This window comes from Mytilus californianus, unplaced genomic scaffold, assembly GCF_021869535.1.
Source record: "Mytilus californianus isolate M0D057914Y unplaced genomic scaffold, xbMytCali1.0.p SCAF_4, whole genome shotgun sequence".
Taxonomy (NCBI): domain Eukaryota; kingdom Metazoa; phylum Mollusca; class Bivalvia; order Mytilida; family Mytilidae; genus Mytilus; species Mytilus californianus.
Window position 1 is genome coordinate 3980227 of NW_026262690.1, and position 25179 is coordinate 4005405.

Below are 25179 nucleotides of genomic sequence, written 5' to 3' on the forward strand. Positions count from 1 at the left end.
CTGTCAAAAGATTATTATCTGAGTAACTGGTTAGGTTTTAACAATGTTTGTTTGACAACAAAAAAATATAGTAATTCCTAGTCTTCTTCCATCAGTTACTCAGTCTAAGTTGACCTGAACATGGAAGTATTATATTGACAATATAATACTTCCATGACCCGAGTAACAGACCTAATCACCAAACCTAAAATTTGACCAAAGAACCATGAAAATGAGGTCAAAATCAGATGAATCCTGATGGATGGAAGACTGAAATGAACACCTTAAAATCATTCTATACAATGAATATAGCTGACCAATTGCTTTTTGAAAAGGAGTGGATTTGTTAGCATGAAAAAAACAGTTGATATATAGTTCATAAAACTTCTTCTAAGTTAAAACGAAATGAAATTACTTACATCTGGGTTTGTCTACAAAATATGTAGTGCTAAATATATCAACAAGACAGGTGTCTATACAATACATATAAGAGTTCCAGCACAAAAAATCAAATCACTATACAATAAATATCAAAGTTCAAAGACTAAAATCAAATCAATCCAAAAATACAGAAGAAGAATAATATGTACATTTAATAAAAGTTCTTGATGGATTAACAGAAAGACAAACAGATGAAAGAAAGATTGGACTGACTGACATCAGACAGACGTCCTGATGGACAAGGTGATTGCAGTAAATCATTAACTCACTGTGGGTAATTTCAACATAGTATCATAGATAACAACAACACACGAGTTGATGTCATATATATATACCTCATTCATGATTAACATACATGCAGTTTTGAATGAATTTTCCATTCAAAATCAAAGATAAGCATTGTGTCCCAATTTTTGAAAACATTGTAGCTATCATATGTGATTTGTGTCCATTTACCATGTCCACACATGAAATAAATTCTGACATATACATCCAAAATGTTGGACTCCTAGAAATAATATTGAACCCTTTTATGGTCTTCATAATCTGTACAATGCCGGTTTTTTTTTTAGATGATAACTATTATAATACAAAGTAAAAAAAAAGAAGCTATCATAAACAACTTTACGGCACCATCAGGAGTTGGTTGACCATTATCGAATATCTGTGTCACAGATGAGGACGGATATGTTCCAATTGTCAATATTCAATCCTGTTACATGAGCAAAACGACAGGTGCCACATGTGATGCAGGATATGCTTACCCTTCTGGAGTGCCTAAGATTGCCCGAGTTTTTGGTGGGGTTCATGTTGATCAGTCTTTAGTTTAATATGTTGTGTTTTGTATACTGTTATTTGTCTTTTCAACGTTTTTCGTCTTTTGCCATGGCATTGTCAGCATGTTTTAGATTTATGAGTTTGAATATCTCTTTGGTATCTTTTGCCTCTCTTTTACTACTTTTTTCTGCATCTGCTGCAATTAATATGTTATTTTCCTAAGTATGTTTGTAATATTTGCCACTTGGCATTAAGCAGTCATCATGATCATTCCACCATTCCTATTTTGCAAAATGACCAGTAATTGAAAGTACCATCATTAATTTATTCAGAAAGTTATTTTGGTTAGAACTAAGAAATGATTATACAAAATCTATCTTCATGGTATATCTTTAAATTAATCAAAATAAAAACACAGTAATGTCATTATCATAACTGCTTAGCCTACACACAAATGTATTGTCAACAAACATTTATTTCACATCATTCATTCATTCAATGACTCCTGTGTCCAAAAATAGTTCCTTCACATGATCTTCAAGGCATATCATATTCATTCATACACACAATAATATACAACAAAGGACTAGACATTACACACAAATTAATTATGATAATATGCTGTAGTCTGATGTTCATTTAAAATGCTACTCCAATTAAAAATCCACCTGCAAACCCTCCAGCTAAAAACATATTCTTCTGTAGAAATCTCTTTGCCTGTCAAATAAAGAAGACATATAATATATACCTTATAATCAAAATTCCAATAATCTTTCTTAATCAATACTTGATTGGAATGTGGAAGCATAAAAGTTAAAAAAGTTCCTGTTCTTTTAACAGAAAAGTCCTTTGAAACGTAACATTTTTATTTGTTATCCAAGTTTACTAATATATTTTTGGAGCTCAAGGGAAAATCACATTTCTTGTAATAGCAATGTAAAAAACCAAACTCATCAAAGATACCAAGAATACAAAGTTTAACACCAGACACATATTTCCTCTACAAAAGACTCATCAGTCACACTCTAAAAAGTTAAAAGGCCAAATAAAGTACAAAGTTTAACACCAGACACATGTTACCTCTACAAAAGAATCATCAGTCACACTCTAAAAAGTTAAAAGGCCAAATAAAGTACAAAGTTTAACACCAGACACATGTTACCTCTACAAAAGAATCATCAGTCACACTCTAAAAAGTTAAAAGGCCAAATAAAATACAAAGTTTAACACCAGACACATGTTTCCTCTACAAAAGACTCATCAGTCACACTCTAAAAAGTTAAAAGGCCAAATAAAGTACAAAGTTTAACACCAGACACATGTTACCTCTACAAAAGAATCATCAGTCACACTCTAAAAAGTTAAAAGGCCAAATAAAGTACAAAGTTTAACACCAGACACATGTTTCCTCTACAAAAGACTCATCAGTCACACTCTAAAAAGTTAAAAGGCCAAATAAAATACAAAGTTTAACACCAGACACATGTTCCCTCTACAAAAGACTCATCAGTCACACTCTAAAAAGTTAAAAGGCCAAATAAAATACAAAGTTTAACACCAGACACATGTTTCCTCTACAAAAGACTCATCAGTCACACTCTAAAAAGTTAAAAGGCCAAATAAAGTACAAAGTTTAACACCGAAACATGTTACCTCTACAAAAGAATCATCAGTCACACTCTAAAAAGTTAAAAGGCCAAATAAAGTACAAAGTTTAACACCAGACACATGTTTCCTCTACAAAAGACTCATCAGTCACACTCTAAAAAGTTAAAAGGCCAAATAAAATACAAAGTTTAACACCAGACACATGTTTCCTCTACAAAAGACTCATCAGTCACACTCTAAAAAGTTAAAAGGCCAAATAAAATACAAAGTTTAACACCAGACACATGTTTCCTCTACAAAAGACTCATCAGTCACACTCTAAAAAGTTAAAAGGCCAAATAAAGTACAAAGTTTAACACCAGACACATGTTACCTCTACAAAAGAATCATCAGTCACACTCTAAAAAGTTAAAAGGCCAAATAAAGTACAAAGTTTAACACCAGACACATGTTTCCTCTACAAAAGACTCATCAGTCACACTCTAAAAAGTTAAAAGGCCAAATAAAATACAAAGTTTAACACCAGACACATGTTTCCTCTACAAAAGACTCATCAGTCACACTCTAAAAAGTTAAAAGGCCAAATAAAATACAAAGTTTAACACCAGACACATGTTTCCTCTACAAAAGACTCATCAGTCACACTCTAAAAAGTTAAAAGGCCAAATAAAGTACAAAGTTTAACACCAGACACATGTTACCTCTACAAAAGAATCATCAGTCACACTCTAAAAAGTTAAAAGGCCAAATAAAGTACAAAGTTTAACACCAGACACATGTTTCCTCTACAAAAGAATCATCAGTCACACTCTAAAAAGTTAAAAGGCCAAATAAAGTACAAAGTTTAACACCAGACACATGTTTCCTCTACAAAAGAATCATCAGTCACACTCTAAAAAGTTAAAAGGCCAAATAAAGTACAAAGTTTAACACCAGACACATGTTTCCTCTACAAAAGAATCATCAGTCACACTCTAAAAAGTTAAAAGGCCAAATAAAGTACAAAGTTTAACACCAGACACATGTTTCCTCTACAAAAGACTCATCAGTCACACTCTAAAAAGTTAAAAGGCCAAATAAAATACAAAGTTTAACACCAGACACATGTTTCCTCTACAAAAGACTCATCAGTCACACTCTAAAAAGTTAAAAGGCCAAATAAAATACAAAGTTTAACACCAGACACATGTTTCCTCTACAAAAGACTCATCAGTCACACTCTAAAAAGTTAAAAGGCCAAATAAAATACAAAGTTTAACACCAGACACATGTTTCCTCTACAAAAGACTCATCAGTCACACTCTAAAAAGTTAAAAGGCCAAATAAAGTACAAAGTTTAACACCAGACACATGTTACCTCTACAAAAGAATCATCAGTCACACTCTAAAAAGTTAAAAGGCCAAATAAAGTACAAAGTTTAACACCAGACACATGTTTCCTCTACAAAAGAATCATCAGTCACACTCTAAAAAGTTAAAAGGCCAAATAAAGTACAAAGTTTAACACCAGACACATGTTTCCTCTACAAAAGAATCATCAGTCACACTCTAAAAAGTTAAAAGGCCAAATAAAGTACAAAGTTTAACACCAGACACATGTTTCCTCTACAAAAGAATCATCAGTCACACTCTAAAAAGTTAAAAGGCCAAATAAAGTACAAAGTTTAACACCAGACACATGTTTCCTCTACAAAAGACTCATCAGTCACACTCTAAAAAGTTAAAAGGCCAAATAAAATACAAAGTTTAACACCAGACACATGTTTCCTCTACAAAAGACTCATCAGTCACACTCTAAAAAGTTAAAAGGCCAAATAAAATACAAAGTTTAACACCAGACACATGTTTCCTCTACAAAAGACTCATCAGTCACACTCTAAAAAGTTAAAAGGCCAAATAAAGTACAAAGTTTAACACCAGACACATGTTACCTCTACAAAAGAATCATCAGTCACACTCTAAAAAGTTAAAAGGCCAAATAAAGTACAAAGTTTAACACCAGACACATGTTTCCTCTACAAAAGAATCATCAGTCACACTCTAAAAAGTTAAAAGGCCAAATAAAGTACAAAGTTTAACACCAGACACATGTTTCCTCTACAAAAGAATCATCAGTCACACTCTAAAAGTTAAAAGGCCAAATAAAATACAAAGTTTAACACCAGACACATGTTTCCTCTACAAAAGACTCATCAGTCACACTCTAAAAAGTTAAAAGGCCAAATAAAATACAAAGTTTAACACCAGACACATGTTTCCTCTACACAAGACTCATCAGTCACACTCTAAAAAGTTAAAAGGCCAAATAAAATACAAAGTTTAACACCAGACACATGTTTCCTCTACAAAAGACTCATCAGTCACACTCTAAAAAGTTAAAAGGCCAAATAAAATACAAAGTTTAACACCAGACACATGTTTCCTCTACACAAGACTCATCAGTCACACTCTAAAAAGTTAAAAGGCCAAATAAAATACAAAGTTTAACACCAGACACATGTTTCCTCTACAAAAGACTCATCAGTCACACTCTAAAAAGTTAAAAGGCCAAATAAAATACAAAGTTTAACACCAGACACATGTTTCCTCTACAAAAGACTCATCAGTCACACTCTAAAAAGTTAAAAGGCCAAATAAAATACAAAGTTTAACACCAGACACATGTTCCCTCTACACAAGACTCATCAGTCACACTCTAAAAAGTTAAAAGGCCAAATACAAAGTTTAACACCAGACACATGTTTCCTCTACAAAAGACTCATCAGTCACACTCTAAAAAGTTAAAAGGCCAAATAAAATACAAAGTTTAACACCAGACACATGTTTCCTCTACAAAAGACTCATCAGTCACACTCTAAAAAGTTAAAAGGCCAAATAAAATACAAAGTTTAACACCAGACACATGTTCCCTCTACACAAGACTCATCAGTCACACTCTAAAAAGTTAAAAGGCCAAATAAAATACAAAGTTTAACACCAGACACATGTTTCCTCTACAAAAGACTCATCAGTCACACTCTAAAAAGTTAAAAGGCCAAATAAAATAGGAAGTTGAAGAGCACTGTGGACCAAAAGTATACTATGTTGTTTACTGTATGACAATCAATGTGTATGTATTTATACTATGTTGTTTACTGTATAACAATCAATGTGTATGTATTTAAACTATGTTGTTTACTGTATGACAATCAATGTGTATGTACTTATACTATGTTGTTTACTGTATAACAATCAATGTGTATGTATTCATACTATGTTGTTTACTGTATGTAAGCAATGTGTATATATTTATACTATGTTGTTTACTGTATAACAATGAATGTGTATGTATTTATACTATGTTGTTTACTGTATGATAATCAATATGTATGTATTTATACTATGTTGTTTACTGTATAACAATCAATGTGTATGTATTTATACTATGTTGTTTACTGTATGACAATGAATGTGTATATATTTATACTATGTTGTTTACTGTATGACAAGCAATGTGTATATATTTATACTATGTTGTTTACTGTATAACAATCAATGTGTATATATTTATACTATGTTGTTTACTGTATAACAATCAATGTGTATGTATTTATACTATGTTGTTTACTGTATGACAATCAATGTGTATGTATTTATACTATGTTGTTTACTGTATAACAATCAATGTGTATGTATTTATACTATGTTGTTTACTGTATAACAATCAATGTGTATATATTTATACTATGTTGTTTACTGTATGACAAACAATGTGTATGTATTTATACTATGTTGTTTACTGTATGACAATCAATGTGTATATATTTATACTATATTGTTTACTTTATGACTATTAATGTTTATATATTTGTACTATGTTACTTGCCATACAGTAAAAAAGATTTGAGTATTCATAGATCGTTGGTTTGTGTCTTTTGTGTTTTTGTTTCTTTAATTATTTTTTTTAGGTAATTTGTGCAGAATTCATGTGAGCCAAGTCCTTCACAACTGATTTTTACAGTTTGCTCTTATGTTGTATTGTTCCACATGTACAACAGTCTTAGGTAAGGGGAGGGTTGAGTGCTTTAACCCCTCAACACTCTATATGTGCCTGTCATACGTCACGTCACATTGTAAAAAGGACACAGATTTTAATAAACAAAGGGTAACACATTGGAGTTTCTTGACGTCATGGGACAGAGATCTGTGAATAGGACACAGATTTGAGGCTTGAGAAAGGGCCACAGATTTGAGTGTCATCATGTTACGTGACACAAATCAAAGGAAAGAACACAGATTAGTGGCTAGAAATAGATTTGACTCTTACATATATTTATTCTATGTTGCTTTTTTTATGACAATCAATACGTGACACTTTAATAAACTATTTTCTTATTTCATTCCATGTAAACCCAACCCAGAGTAACAGAAAAAGTGTATTAATAGAATCGTTTGAGTAATGTCTGAATCTGAATATTTCCCAGATATTTATCCTGTTTAATTACAAATTCAAACAAATTTCAATCTGAGACAGGATAGTTTTAGACAAGTTCCAATTCAGTGGAAAAGTACTAGTTAGTCGTTTTAAGGCAAGAAGGTTAAACGATATATAATTATCTTGACTTACATTTTCCACCACCCCTGGGTAATGTCTGTTTGCTTCTTTGTTTATAACATCTTTTGTTCGTTTAATCTCCGACTGAATTGCTCTGTAGTTAATCTTTATATATCCCTGATGTTGTGCTACCTGAAATAGTCAGTGTTATTAATAAAATACATCAAATAATAAAATCATTTCATTTTATAGTTGTCCTTGATTGAAATTTATAGTTCACAAAAAATGTAACTGTTAAAATAAACCAATTTCGAGTTCTTTATTGTTAATGTAAAGTTGTGCCTTGTGACCTGAGGTCAATTGACATAAATGACATCATTGAACAATTGACTCTTACTATGACGTAATAACATAAGCATTGTGACATTAGAAATGTATGGGAAAATGCATGAATTCAAAAGTTGTCTAAAGCAACTTCTTTTAGTAGAAGATATATTAATTGGTTTTCATTGTTTCGTTATTACCATAATCTGTTCCATGTTTTTAATAGACCTTTTACATGTTTTTGTTATCTCAAAATTTTAGTCTTATGAATACCTTCAGTAACTTAAATTTTGTATTTTGAATAATATGACAATTTATAGTTCAATCTAGTACTAGCTGCAAGTTGGATATTATTGTTTGAGGTAAGAAATCCATTAATATAAGTCTGACAGGATGTCTACCGGTTAATATTTTAGTCTTGAAAAACATGATTTATTTATTAGTTGAAATTGGCTTTAAACTAGCTTTCAGTAACTGCAAATACTCTTGGATCAGTACCTCATGCTATTTGCTTTTACTAAGATTTTTATTGTGCTTTGTGCTGATCTAATGAGTCAATCTCTTTCCAACTGATTTTACATTTTTTCTTATTTTGTACTGTAACAAGACTGTCTAAGGTTAGGAGAAGGGTTGAACACACACAAACCATTACATCCTGCAATTCAGTGGTTGTTGTCAGTTGCTGTCTGTGATAATTGTTTTTAGCATAAGGGAGCTACCAATTGATTTTTATGGGGGGGGGGGGGGGGGCTAGGATGAAATTTGAAAAAAAAGGCAGGACAGGAGTTTTGAGTAAAAAAACTAGAGGCTCTCAAGAACCTGTGTCGCTCACCTGTATTTACTGATGCTTTGGAAATCATGTAAAATAAGGTTAAAATCATAATTAATAATATTAGATATTAGATATTATAATGATATCTAAGATAATAACAAAAAACTGCAAAATTTTTGTAAAATTACTAACTCAGGGGCAGCAACCCCACAACGGGTTGTCGGATTTGTCTGAAAATTTCAGGGCAGATAAATCTAAATCTGATGAACATTTTTGCTACCTGTCAGATTTGCTCTAAATGCTTTAGTTTCATAGATATAAACCAAAAACTGCATTTTACCCCTATGTTCTATTTTTAACCAAGTCGGCCATGATGGTTGGAAGGCTGGGTCATCGGACAAATTTTTTAAACTAGATACCCTAATAATGATTATGGCCAAGTATGGTTAAATTTGTCTCAGTAGTTTCAGAGAAGAAGATTTTTGTAAAAGATTACAAAAATTGTTAAAAATTGACTATTAAGGGCAATAACTCCTAAAGGGGTCGACTGACAATTTTGGTCATGATAATTTATTTGTAGATCTTACTTTGCTGAACATTATTGCTATTTACAGTTTATCTCTATCTATAATAATATTCAAGATAATAACCAAAAACTGCAAAATTTCCTTAAAATTACCAATTCAGGGGCAGCAACCCAACAACAGAACTTCAGATTTGTCTGAAAATTTCAGGGCAGATAGATCTTGACCTGATAATCAGTTTTACCCAATGTCAGATTTACTCTAAATGCTTTGGTTTCAGAGATATAAGCCAAAATCTACATTTTACCCCTATGTTCTATTTTTAGCAATGGCGGCCATCTTGGTTGGTGAGCGGGGTCAACGGACACATTTTTTAAACTAGATACCCTAATGATGATTGTGGCCAAGATTGGTCAAATTTGGCCCAGTGGTTTCAGAGGAGAAGATTTTTGTAAAAAGCTAACGACGACGACGGACGCCAAGTGATGAGAAAAGCTCACTTGGCCCTTCGGGCCAGGTGAGCTAAAAAGGCAGGATGAGCAACTTGGCAAAAAAACTAGAGGCTCTCAAGAGCCTGTGTCGCTCACCTGTATTTTCTGATGCTTTGGAAATCATGTAAAATAAGGTTAAAATCATAATTAATAGTACTAGATATTAGATATTATAATGATATCTAAGATAATAACAAAAAACTGCAAAATTTTTGTAAATTACTAACTCAGGGGCAGCAACCCAACAATGGGTTGTCGGATTTGTCTGAAAATTTCAGGGCAGATAAATCTAAATCTGATGAACATTTTTGCCACCTCTCAGATTTGCTCTAAATGCTTTAGTTTCAGAGATATAAACCAAAAACTGCATTTTACCCCTATGTTCTATTTTTAACCAAGTCGGCCATGATGGTTGGAAGGCTGGGTCATCGGACAAATTTTTTAAACTAGAAACCCTAATAATGATTATTGCCAAGTATGGTTAAATTTGTCTCAGTAGTTTCAGAGAAGAAGATTTTTGTAAAAGATTACAAAAATTTACAAAAAATTGTTAAAAATTGACTATTAAGGGCAATAACTCCTAAAGGGGTCGACTGACAATTTTGGTCATGATAATTTATTTGTAGATCTTACTTTGCTGAACATTATTGCTATTTACAGTTTATCTCTATCTATAATAATATTCAAGATAATAACCAAAAACTGCAAAATTTCCTTAAAATTACCATTTCAGGGGCAGCAACCCAACAACAGAACTTCAGATTTGTCTGAAAATTTCAGGGCAGATAGATCTTGACCTGATAATCAGTTTTACCCAATGTCAGATTTACTCTAAATGCTTTGGTTTCAGAGATATAAGCCAAAATCTACATTTTTACCCCTATGTTCTATTTTTAGCAATGGCGGCCATCTTGGTTGGTTGACGGGGTCATCGGACACATTTTTTAAACTCGATACCCGAATGATGATTGTGGCCAAGTTTGGTTAAATTTGGCCCAGTGGTTTCAGAGGAGAAGATTTTTGTAAAAAGCTAACGACGACGGACGACGGATGCCAAGTGATGAGAAAAGCTCACTTGGCCCTTTGGGCCAGGTGAGCTAAAAAGGCAGGATGACAAATTATGTAAAAAAAGTCAGGATAAACTAATAAAACAAAGGCAGGACTGAATAAAGTGAAAAATAAAAAAGCAGGACCAAGATTACAACTACAAAAAAATACAGGAAACAATTTTTCATCCTAGCCCCCCCCATAAAAATCAAATGGTAGCTCCCTAAATAAGGCTGGTGTATCTTTTTTTCACATTTTGTCATGCAGGTGCTATTTACTTTTGCAATACAATCACTAATGTTAATAAAAGTCTTTTTGTTGAAACAGTTATCTCTAGAATGTTTGTTAAATATATTTATGAATGGAAAAGTATTGTTAATTTATCCTCTTCCAGACGTGGTAATGAGCGAGACAAGTTGTATGCTATTGTGTGAGGATATCAAACGTTGTATGTCATTGTATGAGGAAACCAATCAGTTGAATGCGATTATCAATTAGTTGTATGCCATTGTGTTATGATATCAATCAATTGTATGCCATTGTGTGACGATATCAGTTAGGTGTATGCTAATGTAAGAGAATATCAATCAGTTGTTTGTCATTGTGTGATGATTTCAATCAGTTGTATGCCATTGTGTGAGGTTATAAATCAATTGTATGCCATTGTGTGATGATTTCAATCAGTTGTATGCCATTGTGTGAGGTTATAAATCAATTGTATGCCATTGTGTGATGATTTTAATCAGTTGTATGCCATTGTGTGAGGTTATAAATCAATTGTATGTCAATGTGTGAGGATATCAATCAGTTATATGCCATTGTGTGATGATCTCAATTTGTTGTATGCTAATGTAAGAGACTATCGATCAGTCGTATGTCATTGTTAGAGAATATCAATCAGTTGTATGCCATTGTGTGAGGTTATAAATCAGTTGTATGCTGTTGTGGGAGGATATCAATCAGTTGTATGCTGTTGTGGGAGGATATCAATAAGTTGTATGCTGTTGTGGGAGGATATCAATAAGTTGTATGTCAGAGTGTAAAGCTATAAATCAATTGCATATCATTGTGTAAGGCTATTAATCAATTGTTTATCATAATGTGAGGCTATAAATCAGTTGTTTGTCATTGTGTAAGGCTATAAATCAATTGTGAGTCATTGTGTGAGGATATCAATAACTTGTATGTCATTGTGCGTGGCTAAAAATCAATTGTATATTATTGTGTGAGGATACCAATCAGCTGTTTGTCATTGTGTGAGGATATCTATATGTTGTATGTCATGGTGTGAGGATATCAATCTGTTGTATGTCATTGTGTGAGGATATCTATTAGTTGTGTGTCATTGTGTGAGAATATATATAAGTTGTAGGTCATTGTGTCAGAATACCAATCAGTTGTTTGCCATTGTGTGAGGCTATCAATCGGGTTGTATGTCATTGTATAAGGCTATAAATCAATTGAATGTCATTGTGTGAGGCTATAAATCATGTGTGTGTCATTGTGTGAGGATATAAATCATTTGTATGTCATTGTGTGAGGATATCAATCCATTCTTTGTCATTATGTGAGGATATCAATCAGTTGTATGTCATTGTGTGAGGATATAAATCAGTCGATGTCATTGTGTGAGGATATCAAACAGTAATATGTCATTGTGTGAGGATATCAATCAGTCGATGTCATTGTTTGAGGATATCAATCAGTTGTATGTCATTGTGTGAGGATATCAATCCATTCTATGTATTTGTGTGAAGATATCATTCAGCTGTATGTCATTGTTTGAGGATATCAATCTGTTGTATGTCATTGTTTGATGCTATGAATCAGGTGTATGTCATTGTGTGAGAATATCAATCCATTATATGTCATTGTGAGAAGATATCAATCAGCTGTATGCCATTGTTAGAGAATATCAATCAGTCAATGTCATTGTGTGAAAACATCAATCAGTTGTATGTCATTTGTGAGAACATCAATCAGTTGTATGTCATTGTGTGAGAACATCAATCAGCTGTATGTCATTGTGTGAGGATATTAATCAGTTGTATGTCATTGTTTGATGCTATGAATAAGGTGTATGTTATTGTGTCAGGATATCAATCAGTTGTATGTCATTGTGTGAGGATATAAATCAGTCGATGTCATTGTGTGAGGATATCAAACAGTAATATGTCATTGTGTGAGGATATCAATCAGTCGATGTCATTGTTTGAGGATATCAATCAGTTGTATGTCATTGTGTGAGGATATCAATCCATTCTATGTATTTGTGTGAAGATATCATTCAGCTGTATGTCATTGTTTGAGAATATCAATCAGTTGTATGTCATTGTGTGAGGATATCAATCTGTTGTATGTCATTGTTTGATGCTATGAATCAGGTGTATGTCATTGTGTGAGAATATCAATCCATTATATGTCATTGTGAGAAGATATCAATCAGCTGTATGTCATTGTTAGAGAATATCAATCAGTCAATGTCATTGTGTGAAAACATCAATCAGTTGTATGTCATTTGTGAGAACATCAATCAGTTGTATGTCATTGTGTGAGAACATCAATCAGCTGTATGTCATTGTGTGAGGATATTAATCAGTTGTATGTCATTGTTTGATGCTATGAATAAGGTGTATGTTATTGTGTCAGGATATCAATCAGTTGTATGTCATTGTGTGAGAACATCAATCAGTCAATGTCATTGTGTGAGAACATCAATCAGTTGTATGTCATTGTGTGAGAACATCAATCAGTTATGTCATTGTGTGGGGATATCAATCCATTCTTTGTCAATGTGTGAAGATATCAATTCACTGTATATCAATGTGTGAGGATATCAATCCATTGTATGTCATTGTGTGAGGATATCAATCCATTGTATGTCAATGTGTGAGGATATCAATCCATTGTATGTCAATGTGTGAGGATATCAATCCATTGTATGTAAAATGTGTGAGGATATCAATCCATTGTATGTCAATGTGTGAGGATATCAATCCATTGTATGTCAATGTGTGAGGATATCAATCCATTGTATGTCAATGTGTGAGGATATCAATATCTTTAAACTCTTCTACATTCTAAAATATCAAGCTTTATTAAATTGGTTTACCCATGACACTGCATAGCATTTCTACAACTCCCATTCAGTTAAAAGTCATCTGGGTGAGAAACAAAATGACATCATTGTTATACATATTAGATATAACTGATCAATAACAAATTGTTTTACAAATTACAGATAATTAATCACCTGTAAAAGAAGTAATGACACACCCAATGTACCAGCAGCAACTTTACCAACCCTAACAAACAGAAATCCTGTACACCTGTAAAATACAATCACCTTTCAAATCAAACCTGTCTACAGTAAACATAAAGAGGTTCACAACTCTACATCACTGTAGGCAGGTTTCATTATACCTGTAAATAACAATTTACCTGAATTAGTATTAAACTCAATCCCATGGTAACAAATACTGCTTTTGTGACTTTAATAAACAAAAAACCTGTAACCCTGTAAAAAGAGAGACAAAAGTAGTCATGGTTAGGGAAAATAGGTCTTGTTCTTTATGCACATATGTATTGATGATATCACAAATCTTCAATTCAACTGTGACTGTATTCACCAAGCATCTTACAAAAAAAAACATATTCATAAGTCATGAATACTTCAGTATAACTTAATATTAATTTTGATCATTAGATTCTTTTGTGTAAAAAAAAACCACTGGCATTGCCAACACAGGGGATTCCACTGTATATTTTCCTATATTTCAAAAGAGTGTTTAGTGAAATAAATGGTCCAAGATTTCTTAATTCAGATATACTGATGCTGTCCTTCCACACAACAATCCTCTTTATGTTAAGTCCTTACATCTCAAATACAGTCTTGTCAACTTGGAACTAATGAAGCTACAGAGACAAGATCTGTATAATAAACTGTTGATACAGAGATGAGTCTTGCCTGTATGAAATTTTAATTGTATAATGCAAATGTGAAAATTAAAATGGCAGTACTTTAATCATGTAAACTATGCAAAACATTCAAAGTCTATAAACCATGAAGGTGCAGGGCCAAATAATCTCCATGATGATGAGGACTGCCAATGCTAAAACAACAAATAGAATACCCATGCATACAAATGTTTAACCATTATAAATTACATTGATTCTTGATTTAGTGGTTTGTGATAATGATTGGGATGCAGTTATGAAGAAATTATCTAGCCTGATTTTGTGGCTTATAATTTTACAGAATACTGAAGGATTTCTTTTACCTTTTGGTTTCAGTGTACCTGGTTATTAAGTGTATATTTTTGGCATTACCTTCTTTTTAATAATAGGTAAATAATTAAAACTGTCATTTCTATATATTAACCATCTAAGATACTATTGAGATCAAGAATTGTGACAATTTGTGTCTATGGTTGTGTATTGAGTTGTGTAATTTAAAGCATCTGTTCAATCAAATACTACAAAAGTTAGGTAATGTGATCAATTAAGATTGGCTTTAAAAATGAGGGGACTCCAACATACCTTTGAGTGTAACTGTTTGTTTAACATGACAGTTGTCATACTGGTAAAACAGAATAAAATAGCCAGCAAGTAGATAAAACTAACATCTACATACATGTACTTGAATAAAAGAACAGAGTTCCAATGTCCCCTGTGTTGCACATATTTCATCTATCCAAGGGCAATAACAAAATAAAAACTCTTTTTTCTTGTTCTTTAAAATTTTTTACAAATATCTTAGAGAAATGAAGGCTTGAGAGCAAATACAATGCAATTTCTGGCAAAAAATGTATGCATGAAAACGCTTACATTGCAGTTTTCCTTATAACTAATATTTCCAAGGGGCATAACTCTTTTAAAAAAATTGATCAGCACTGACTTTTGAACTTGTCCAAGACATTACTGATATAAACCTTAAATATAAATTTGATAAAAGTCTGGCAAGAATTGTACACATGAGAGTGCTAACAATGAAATTTTCCATATAATTAATATTTCAAAGGGGCATAACTCTTTTAAAATAGTTGATTGGCACTGATTTTTGAACTTGTCCGAGACATTGCTGATATAAACCTATGATATAAGTTTTATAAAAATCTGGCAAGAATTGTACATGTGAGAGGGTTAACTTGACGGGATGGACAGACACACGATACAGATTGATGCCCAGTATAATCTTACATTATTTAAGAAATATTTCTTTCATGTAATGCTCTATGCTCATTTAAACATGGGTAGACTTTATTTGTCAATATCTTTACATTGAGCCTTTGCAATTCTTATAGAAAATTCAGAACTTTTGTTTCTAAAGCAGACCTTTTAGACAAATAAAAAGGCAGCTGTTTTGAATTGATCAAGCAAAACATTTCTAGAGAACTATCCGTTTCATGATTTAAAGGTGTTCAAATATATGTAGACTTACTTTAAAAAAAATTTCATCTAATTTACTAGGGGACAACTCCTACATGTACATAAATGTCAATTTTAATCTCCTGCGGTGTTTAAAATACAACTGTCATTAACCCCCATCTTAAATTGGGATAGAACATAAACATAGCTTTGTTTACAAGGTGAACGGTCAAAAGAAAAGCATCATATGTAAATTCCAGTTAAATCATTGACACTTACTACTGATAAAGGATTGCAGGAGATGATCTCACTCTGTTATACTACTGATACAAGGATTGCAGGAGATGATCTCACTCTGTTATACTACTGATACAAGGATTGCAGGAGATGATAAATACATCTAGTCTCACTCTGTTATACATGCTATTCTGACTATTTCTTAACTGATAAAGGTTAATCCAGAATTGTGCATTGTCTTTTACTATTACATGTCTAAGTCCATAAAAGATATTTACATTAATTATTTAGCTCTGATTACAAAATGTAGCTTTTAAAATATGAATAAAACAAGATTCAGCATAAATGTAGATGAGACAGTCACATGAAAGTAATAGATAACCAAAATAAACAGCAGTGTTCTCCCCAGGATTTTTGGATACGGTAATCGGGCTTGTATAGTTTGCACTGGTGCATAGTCCGCATCCCCTTCTCCCATGAAATTTCAGGTAAAAAAATTTTTGTAACTGTTAGAAAAGGTCTAATGAAACTCTGGTAATTTTAAATCGTGTGTGGTCGTTTGCGGTATTTTCTTGGAAAAACCTATTTTCCATCACCAAACAGAAGCTAAAACTGCTTGTAAATGGTTCTGAAACACTTCACGCTGGTTAACATAAGTCTAAATCACACAAAAAACAATTTAGAAACTTGTGTATGTTTAAACCGGAAGTTTGAAAAGCATGTGTAAAAGATGAAAAAAGAGTCAAAATCCGTACATAGTAGATATGACTATAATACGACTTTGAAAGTAAAACAGTTGCCTCCTTATGTAAAACAGTGTTTAATATATCTATCACATTAATGTTTGAAGGGTCTTAAGCTAATACAAAACATATTTGTCAACAGGAAACACCAAAATGGAACGAATAATAACACCAGGGTAATGCGTGTGGACAGCTTGGTGAAATGATTCATACAATCAGTTGTGTCGCGTGGCTTAGCTATATTTCTAGTTACTGCAGTATGTCTCTTGTCTTGTTTTAACACTGTGGTACTGTGTTATGTAGACATTGAGTCAGAAAATTATTGGTAAAAAAGGAAGTAAATCAATAAACAGTTTGTATACTTTAACATTTTTTAAAATAAATAAAACATGATTCATTACAAAATATTCATCTAAATTTAAAGTAATCAAATCTTTTATAAAATCCATGATCAATAAAAATACAAGCATTCTGAGAGTAATGCATGGCAATACATAGTCCCCTACCAGGTAAAAATTCATTATACTGGAACAAAATGCTAACTTGTTCTATAACTTGTCATGGTGTAAACAAAAAGTAAATATCATTCCAATATCTTCAAGCATGACTAAAAACAGTGTTGAAAACTGATTATATGAGTGAATTTTTCAAGTCCAAGGACCATAACTCTGCACAAAATTATTAGACCGAAACAAAAATTTGAACTTGATCTGTAACTTGTCATGATAAAACTATATACCAATTATCAATCAATATCTTATAAGCATGATGAAAAAAACATTAGATATGATTAATAGTTCTCTAGAATTAGATATGATGTAATACAGTGTATATCTATTTCAAATTATAATCAGATATAATTAATAGTTCCAAATATTTTTTTTCTTTCATTTGTCACAAACTAATATAGATTTGTAACTTATCTATAAAACTTTTATCTACACAATGTAATGTATTGAAATATATACATTAATAAAAATAGATTATGATCTAATTAAAGGATTTCTCTTCATAATTTTTTTTTTTATATATATAGCATTCAGAAAATTAGTTTATACTAAATAACAAACAAACCTGTCAAAAAATTCTTCAAATAATTTAACAAAGAATGTCTTTTAAAAAATGAGTTATCTCCCTTTGTACAGAAATATGGTTTAACATAGTACTCTAACATTAGATATGGTCCAGAGTTATGGTCCATAACTCTGGACTAAATAATCAGACCGGAACAAAATTCGAACTTGATCTATAACTTGTCATGATAAAACTATATATCAAATATCAAATCAATATCTCCAAGAACGAAGAAAAAAAGTGTGGAAAGCTGATTTGCCGGACTGACGGATGGACAGACGGACAGATGGACAGACGGAATGCAAACCTAAAGTCCCCTTCGACTTCGTCGGTAGGGGACTAAAAATATCATTCAAAGGAGACCAAAAATGTTCAATTTAAAAAAAACTTATAGTTTCTAGAAAGAAAGTTGTTGTATGTGAAAGGATTCTTGTCATAAGGAGATATAAAATAACATATGTTCGACTGCTACAATATAATCGAAAATAAAACAACACCTACATCAAAAACACCATTTTTATGTGATTTTATCCAAATTTGAATCGTAGAAGTAACATAATAACCTTCAATATAAAAATAAGGAGATGTGGTATGATTGCCAATGAGACAACTATCCACTAAAGTTCAAATGAAGTGGATATAAGCAATTATAGGCAATTGTACGGCCTTCAACAATGAGAAAAATCCAAACTGTATAGTCGGCTTTAAAAGATTTGTAAGTTTTCATTTGTATGACATCACATTTAGTCATGCATCTATGCGCCAAAATCTTTCATGAAGTTTCACAGAATTTTATTTCATTTCAAATTTATACATTTTTTTAAGCTCTAAGGTATTATTTCTTTTTGTAATGCATTAGAATCAAAATAAAAGTACTGTAGAAGAAGAGTTGCTGCCGTCAATTTTGATTACTCAATGCCAGTAAAACTGCATTTGCAACCTTCAAATCACCAATTGACGACGTTAATTCTTCAACTACAGAATGTTATTCCTTAAATATAAATCTTATACACATGATTCCAATTGTTATCATTCTGTCAAAATGTTTAGTTTTAGACATAGTTATTTAACATCATTTGAGTGGGTTTTTTGGCATAACATAAATGTATTACATTAAACAAAGGGATGAATATCTTAATTGGAACAATTTCTGTAATGTGACCAACATAAATGTAATAAATGATCAAAATTAACATATTCTGAAGGTAGGATTGAATAATGTACATCAGAATACAGAGATTCTTGTATAATTTGAAGTGGGCAGAATGACCTTGTAAGTTCAAGGATGCATGGATCCAGTTAACCCATAAAACAGGTAAATGATTTCAAATATCATTATCAGCGTTAAGTAAAAGAGTATTTTCAGGATTCGAAAAATGAAATACACCAATTAAATTTAGGATCATTATGTGCTTTTCATTTGAACTTACAAAATCCAATGGTTACAAGTATCATTACTAATTCACTTACCATCCTGATACTCCCCCAATAGTTATTTGTTGAGCAGCAGATCGTTTAGATATATCCCCAAAAGCCTTCTGTACCCAGGTCTTATTACGTCCTAAGGAACTCAGATCAAGTATTTCAAAGCTATTATCCATGGCAATGTCTTCTGGTTTTTGCCAATTTTTTTCTGAAAATGACCATTCTTTGAATTTAAGATGTTTCAAACGTACATATTACAGAGGTAACAGTATAACATTAGAACAAACGGTATTAAACATATAGCTTGACTCATCAGATAGACACAAAGCACAAAAACAATTAACAAAATCACAAAGCATATCAAAGAATACTCAAAGTTACTGAAACATTCTTCAAAGCACAATCTTAACTTATAAATATACCATGTTTCCTCAAATTGGATTGTCAAACAAAGTTACAAAGTGTAATGCATGAACAATCAAACAATTTGACATAAAGTTTCAATAGCTTTTGAATTTATGACAGGGTATGAAAAATGTATGCTTTAAGCAATTCAATGCAAGTATTTCAATAAACTCTGGGTATGATATTCTTTTTCTCAGAAATTTTCATGAAAGATGTCCTCAGAATCACAAATAGCTTTTATAGATATAAGAAGATGTGGTATGAGTGCCAATGAGACAACTCTCCATCCAAGTCAAAATTTATAAAAGTAAACCATTATAGGTCACAGTACGGTCTTCAACACGTTTATATTTGTTTTTTGTTTTTTTTTAAATGTTAATGCAGTTCACATGTATATTAACTAACTGACAGCACATTGGTAAGTTGCTAAAGTAATGTTTTTTGGTAAAATAATCTATTCAATAGCTGCATCTTTCTGTAGATTTTGATATAATGAAGACTCCTTTTCAAGAACATCTATAAAACATATTCATCATTTTTCTTAAATTTAAAGAATCATATAACTGTAATAGCTTGCTACAGAGATTTCAACATGAAGTGCCATTAAATGTCATTTCTGTGTAAATAAATTTGTTCACCATGATTGAGATCATTTAACTAGTTGTTTGTTGCTGAATATCATATTTTTTTTTCTTTCGTTTATTGTTTCGTACATAAATCATTCTTAATTAAAGCTAAATATTTTTTTCAGTGAAAATTGAAATCAAAATTAAACAACCAAATTGGAAGAAAAATAACCCAGTATATATTTTTCATCAAAAATAAAATAATAAAGTATTCTTAATTTAGACATTGCATGGCAAAATAAATATATCAACATATTTCCTTTAAAGTAAGAATATTTTACCCTGTTCTTGGTTCACTTTTTTCAATGTGGTTGTTGAATATGCTTTCAATTGTCATTGAGAAAAATCATAAAAAATATTATAAAGAATTTGATAAAACTAAAGTTTAAAAGAGAAGGTAATACTACCCCTGTTGACATCTTTGACAATAATCTTTTTTTTTTTTTAAATCAAAACCACTTTTGCCCCTTTTGATTGATTATGTTTTAAAAATGTTAGCACTATTTGCAGCTTTGATTGGTGGAGGAATGCTTGATGCATGGAAAGAACTATAAACCTTTGGCAGGATAAACTGGCAACCCTATATATAGCTAGCCAATTAAGATTGGAGTTGAATGCACCTGCTACTTGCTGGGTTCAAACTCACAAACTCAGTTTTAACAGTAAATGGAAAAAAGTCACAAATTTTGGTTAGAAAATAGTAACACATTTGATAAATGTAGGGGAAAAAGTTACAATTCAGATAGGAAATAATGTCCATTTTTGTACAAATGTTTAAAAGTACTCCATTGCTTTTCTCTGTTTTAAAAGTTATATGGAACTTTCATTGGTAAATAAAAAACATAAATTTAAAAGTTGTATGCGTTATAATGAATGTAGGAAAAAAAGTCACAGGAAAAAAGGTTTATAGAAAAAAAGTCACAGAATAAAAAGTCACAATATATATTTTGTATGAAAATTGTCAAAAGGTCTGCACATATATAAAGGAAAAAAATTACCGATATATATTTTGTATAATAATGATCATAAGGTCACATATATATAGGAAAAAAATTCCCAATACATATTTTGTATGAAAATGGTCATAAGGCTACATATATATAGGAAAAAAGTCACATTATATATTTTGTATGAAAATGGTTATAAGGTATATAGCTGTGTTTTAACCATTAAAATGAGAATCCTTCAATTTAGTGTTAAACAAACAAATCATCCCCATTAATAATAGTTACGTAATAACAAATTTTATTGATAGGGCCTGTTGAGATTAATTAGTGGCTTCTTGTTTTTCTTCTCCATTTTAATTATTTATTACATACATGTACATGGTGACTTTTTCATGCGCATTCCAACATACTTCTTATTGATAATTTTACTCAATCATATATTGTGACTTTTTTCCTAGGGATTTTGTGACTTTTTTTCCGTTTACCGTAATATTTTGTCTGTACAAAAGACAAATGAGTGAAGTGACAGGAAATGAAAATAGTAAATTGAAGCCAATTAATAAGTTAATAACATCTGTTGAATTGTTTTAAAAACTTGACATTGTATGGACAACATCTAATTTATTTATAATTTTGGAAAAAAATATTTACTGGCCATAAACATGATAAACACAAACATTGAAATACCACATCCCTATATTCTAATTTTATATCATTATTCAGAAAAAATATTGATTTTTGATACAATTTGTATCCAATACATAACAAATGCATAATATTCTTAAAACCACCAGATTTATACCATTCCAAATATAATTTGAAAATGCATTCTTTCAATTTCGTTCTCATTAAAAGATGTTTAATTAACACTTTACAGTTGATATTAACAGAGACATATGTAAACAAGGAATTATTTGAATCTGGAATAATTTTGAATTAAAAAAAAACTGATATGATGAAAACTAACCCAACTATCATGACTATATGTTAGCCATCATGCATGGCTAAGGTTCATGTTTCTTTTACTGATGTTTCAGTATGAACTACCTAACCCCCTTTATCATGCGTGCATAGCTTACCCTCCTCCTTAATTGGGTTAGCTTTCATCTTACATTTCTTATCAATTATCCAGAATTCAAAATTTTTCCAGATTCAAATAATTTTTGTTTGTATCATTTTATCATGTTTATATGTCTCTGATATTAACTACACACAATTTCAAATATTTTTCCTGTGATTATTTATGTACATTGAAGATATATAATACATATTTATATATTTCTGCCTACATGTTCATGAAAATCTATTAAAAATTTTGATATACAGTCAAATTCGTTGTGTCAAACTTGGTTATGTCAAAAACTCAGTTGAGTCAAAGTAATTGCTAGGTCCCGGCAAAATTCCTGTTTAATCAATGCATTTTAACCTCTGATGAGTCAACCCTCGGTTGATTCGATTTTTCAGTTAAGTCGAATAAATTTTATAGTTCTATCGATGGAAAAATTAATGTAAAGTGACCCTGATGTCCTGATACATTTGTATCTCAATGTTCGAAAAATAAGAAATTTCGATACTGGGGTAAATGCAAACTTAAGATAAAAATTCAAATCAAATGTTTTTCTTATGTAACCTATCATTTTCATAAGATTAAAGCTGTGTAAACTTCTATGTCATTTGGTCTCAGGTGAAGAGTTGTCTCATTGGCAATTATACCACATCTTCTTATTTCATATTATTGTATAGGATAACAGTTACATTTTTGTAAAATGATGTGTTTATGGTGACTGGTAATTAACACCTATGTTGATCGTCCAAGTGGAACTTTAGTGTAATGAACATATTTCACTTGATATAAAAATGAAACTAATTCAAATGATCCAAGCCAAGATTAAATGAATACTTTGATATAAAATTCATTAATTACAATACTAAATAGAAGGATTTAGACAATTATCATATGACATGTATGACAAATTTACAATAATTGAATGCAAATTAGATGACCCTCATCAGTGATCTTGTTTCATTCTGCGAGTGATTCCATAATTTATAGTGACTCAGACCTTTGTAAATATTTGTGTATTGATTTTGTTTGTGAATGTTTTGAATCTATACTTGTGTGTTTAATCATTATGATCAGGAACATAAATTATATATTGATTGCAACACACATCTACCTCCAGATATCATCACCAAGATGCATTTCGCTGAAGAACCAGCTTAGTTGTTCACAGAAATTGTTAGAGGGTCCCAAGTTTTAAGTAAACTATTAACCTTGACAAACGCAGGATATAAAATGTAGAAATGTCCAAGGACTTGACATCATATACAATCAAGATCATCTATACATCATGCATACATCCATTCTAAAAAGAGGCGAAAGAGACCAAAGGGACATTCAAACTCATAAGTCGAAAAATAAACTGACAACGCCATGACCAAGAAAGAAAAAGACCAGCAGACAAACAACAGTATACAAAACACAACATAAAGTACTCCTCACCAGTTTAGGATCCGTACAAACAAAGCCAAATAAACCAAATTGAGCAGATACAGCATAAGGCAGCAAGATATGTTTTTAATGACTATAACGATAGATCACCAGGTGCTGTCACTGGTATGTTAAACAAACTAAAATGGGAAAACTTGCAATCCCGTAGAACAAAAGCTAAGCTTGTCTTGATTTATAAGATTAATGGGGGGTTGGTCGAAGTCACTAATGACGTCTTGACACAATCTGACAGGCGAACTAGAGGCCTACATAAATTTCGACATATATATACAAATAAAGACTTTTTTAAATCATCTTTTTTCCCAAGTACTATTGCTGTCTGGAACGATCTCCCAGAAACAATTTGCATGTCACCCTCCCTTGAATCCTTCAAAGGTGGTATCTCCACCTTAACATTTGGAGGTTCTAGTCTGGCTAATTAATTAGTGTATTGTAAATTCAGAAATTATTGCATGCATTTATTATTGCGATTTTGTCATTTTAGACTAAAATGCGATTTTAATTTTTGCGATATTGAGAAAAATCCTGTTTAATTCATATAAAAAATTTCAAAATGCGAGTTTAAATTATTGCGATTATAACCCTGTCGCATTTTTCGCAATAATAAAAACATCGCAATAATTTCTGAATTTACAGTATTTAAGCCACTGTACATAATGTGAATATGTTTAACATTAAGCTACAACTAATGTTATTTTAAATTGTAATTGAACTGTGGCAAATATTTTTATCTTATAACAAAATTTTCGACATCCATTTGCATGTACATAGCGCCACAGTTCCGGGATATTCCACACTCCGGCACCGGAGTCTTTCCCGTACCAGGAAGAAGAAGAAGATAAAAAACTAAAGACTGAGCAAACCGAACCCCACCAAAAACTGGTAAAACATGACACTAAAACTAGAATATAAGCATTACAATAAATGACAGTGTATGAACAGTGTTGGTGTGACATTCCTTAACTCTACCTTTTGTTCCTTTGAATAACCTTTAAAAAAAAGTCTAATGCAATTACATAGGTGGATGATGATTAGTCAGTGCTATTTTTATTTTTAAAAATATGATTGTACTGAATTGTATGTATAGGTTATCGAAAGTAGATGTATAGTTTTCTGTTTTTGCTTTTACAAAATTACCAAATGAAATTCAGAAATTCTTCAGGAAACCTAGCAACGTTTCCAGTCTCATAAAATTCTCTCAGATCTCTACTTTCTCTTCATATTGTCATTTTGCTGATTTTAATTTTCAAAACGAAACTTATATTTTCATTCATTATTGAATTGAATAGATTATTATTTGTACGATTCTTTGAAATCGTCATATCTATACATTGATTATAATCTAC

General features: G+C 31.3%; 1 protein-coding gene across 3 annotated transcripts; it reads right to left on the minus strand.

Moving 5' to 3' along the window:
• Positions 1–1501: 1501 nt before the first annotated feature.
• LOC127737326 (FUN14 domain-containing protein 1-like) lies at positions 1502–25077 on the minus strand. 3 transcript variants are annotated; one of them, XM_052247916.1, is made up of 5 exons: positions 24971–25077; positions 19389–19551; positions 13751–13826; positions 7412–7531; positions 1502–1914 (listed from the first exon to the last, which is right to left on the minus strand). In XM_052247916.1, exons 2-5 carry the CDS (start codon positions 19517–19519, stop codon positions 1837–1839), a joined length of 405 nt encoding a protein of 134 aa, XP_052103876.1. In that variant the 5' UTR covers positions 19520–19551; positions 24971–25077; the 3' UTR covers positions 1502–1836. The 3 variants fall into 3 exon arrangements, with proteins under 3 accessions (XP_052103876.1, XP_052103877.1, XP_052103875.1); XM_052247917.1 differs by lacking the exons at positions 13751–13826; positions 24971–25077 and adding exons at positions 13939–14014; positions 24803–24875; XM_052247915.1 differs by lacking the exon at positions 24971–25077 and adding an exon at positions 24803–24867.
• Positions 25078–25179: the final 102 nt, after the last annotated feature.

What these genes read in the sequence shown, in the direction of transcription:
- LOC127737326 (XM_052247916.1), bottom strand. Translation starts at nt 19,519, where the DNA reads ATGGATAATAGCTTTGAAATACTTGATCTGAGTTCCTTAGGACGTAAT. An exon ending in ATTGGGGGAGTATCAGGATG is followed by an intron (nt 13,827 to 19,388) that starts GTAAGTGAATTA and finishes TGTATTTTACAG; the next exon opens with GTGTACAGGATTTCTGTTTG. An exon ending in ACCCAGGGGTGGTGGAAAAT is followed by an intron (nt 1,915 to 7,411) that starts GTAAGTCAAGAT and finishes TTTATTTGACAG; the next exon opens with GCAAAGAGATTTCTACAGAA.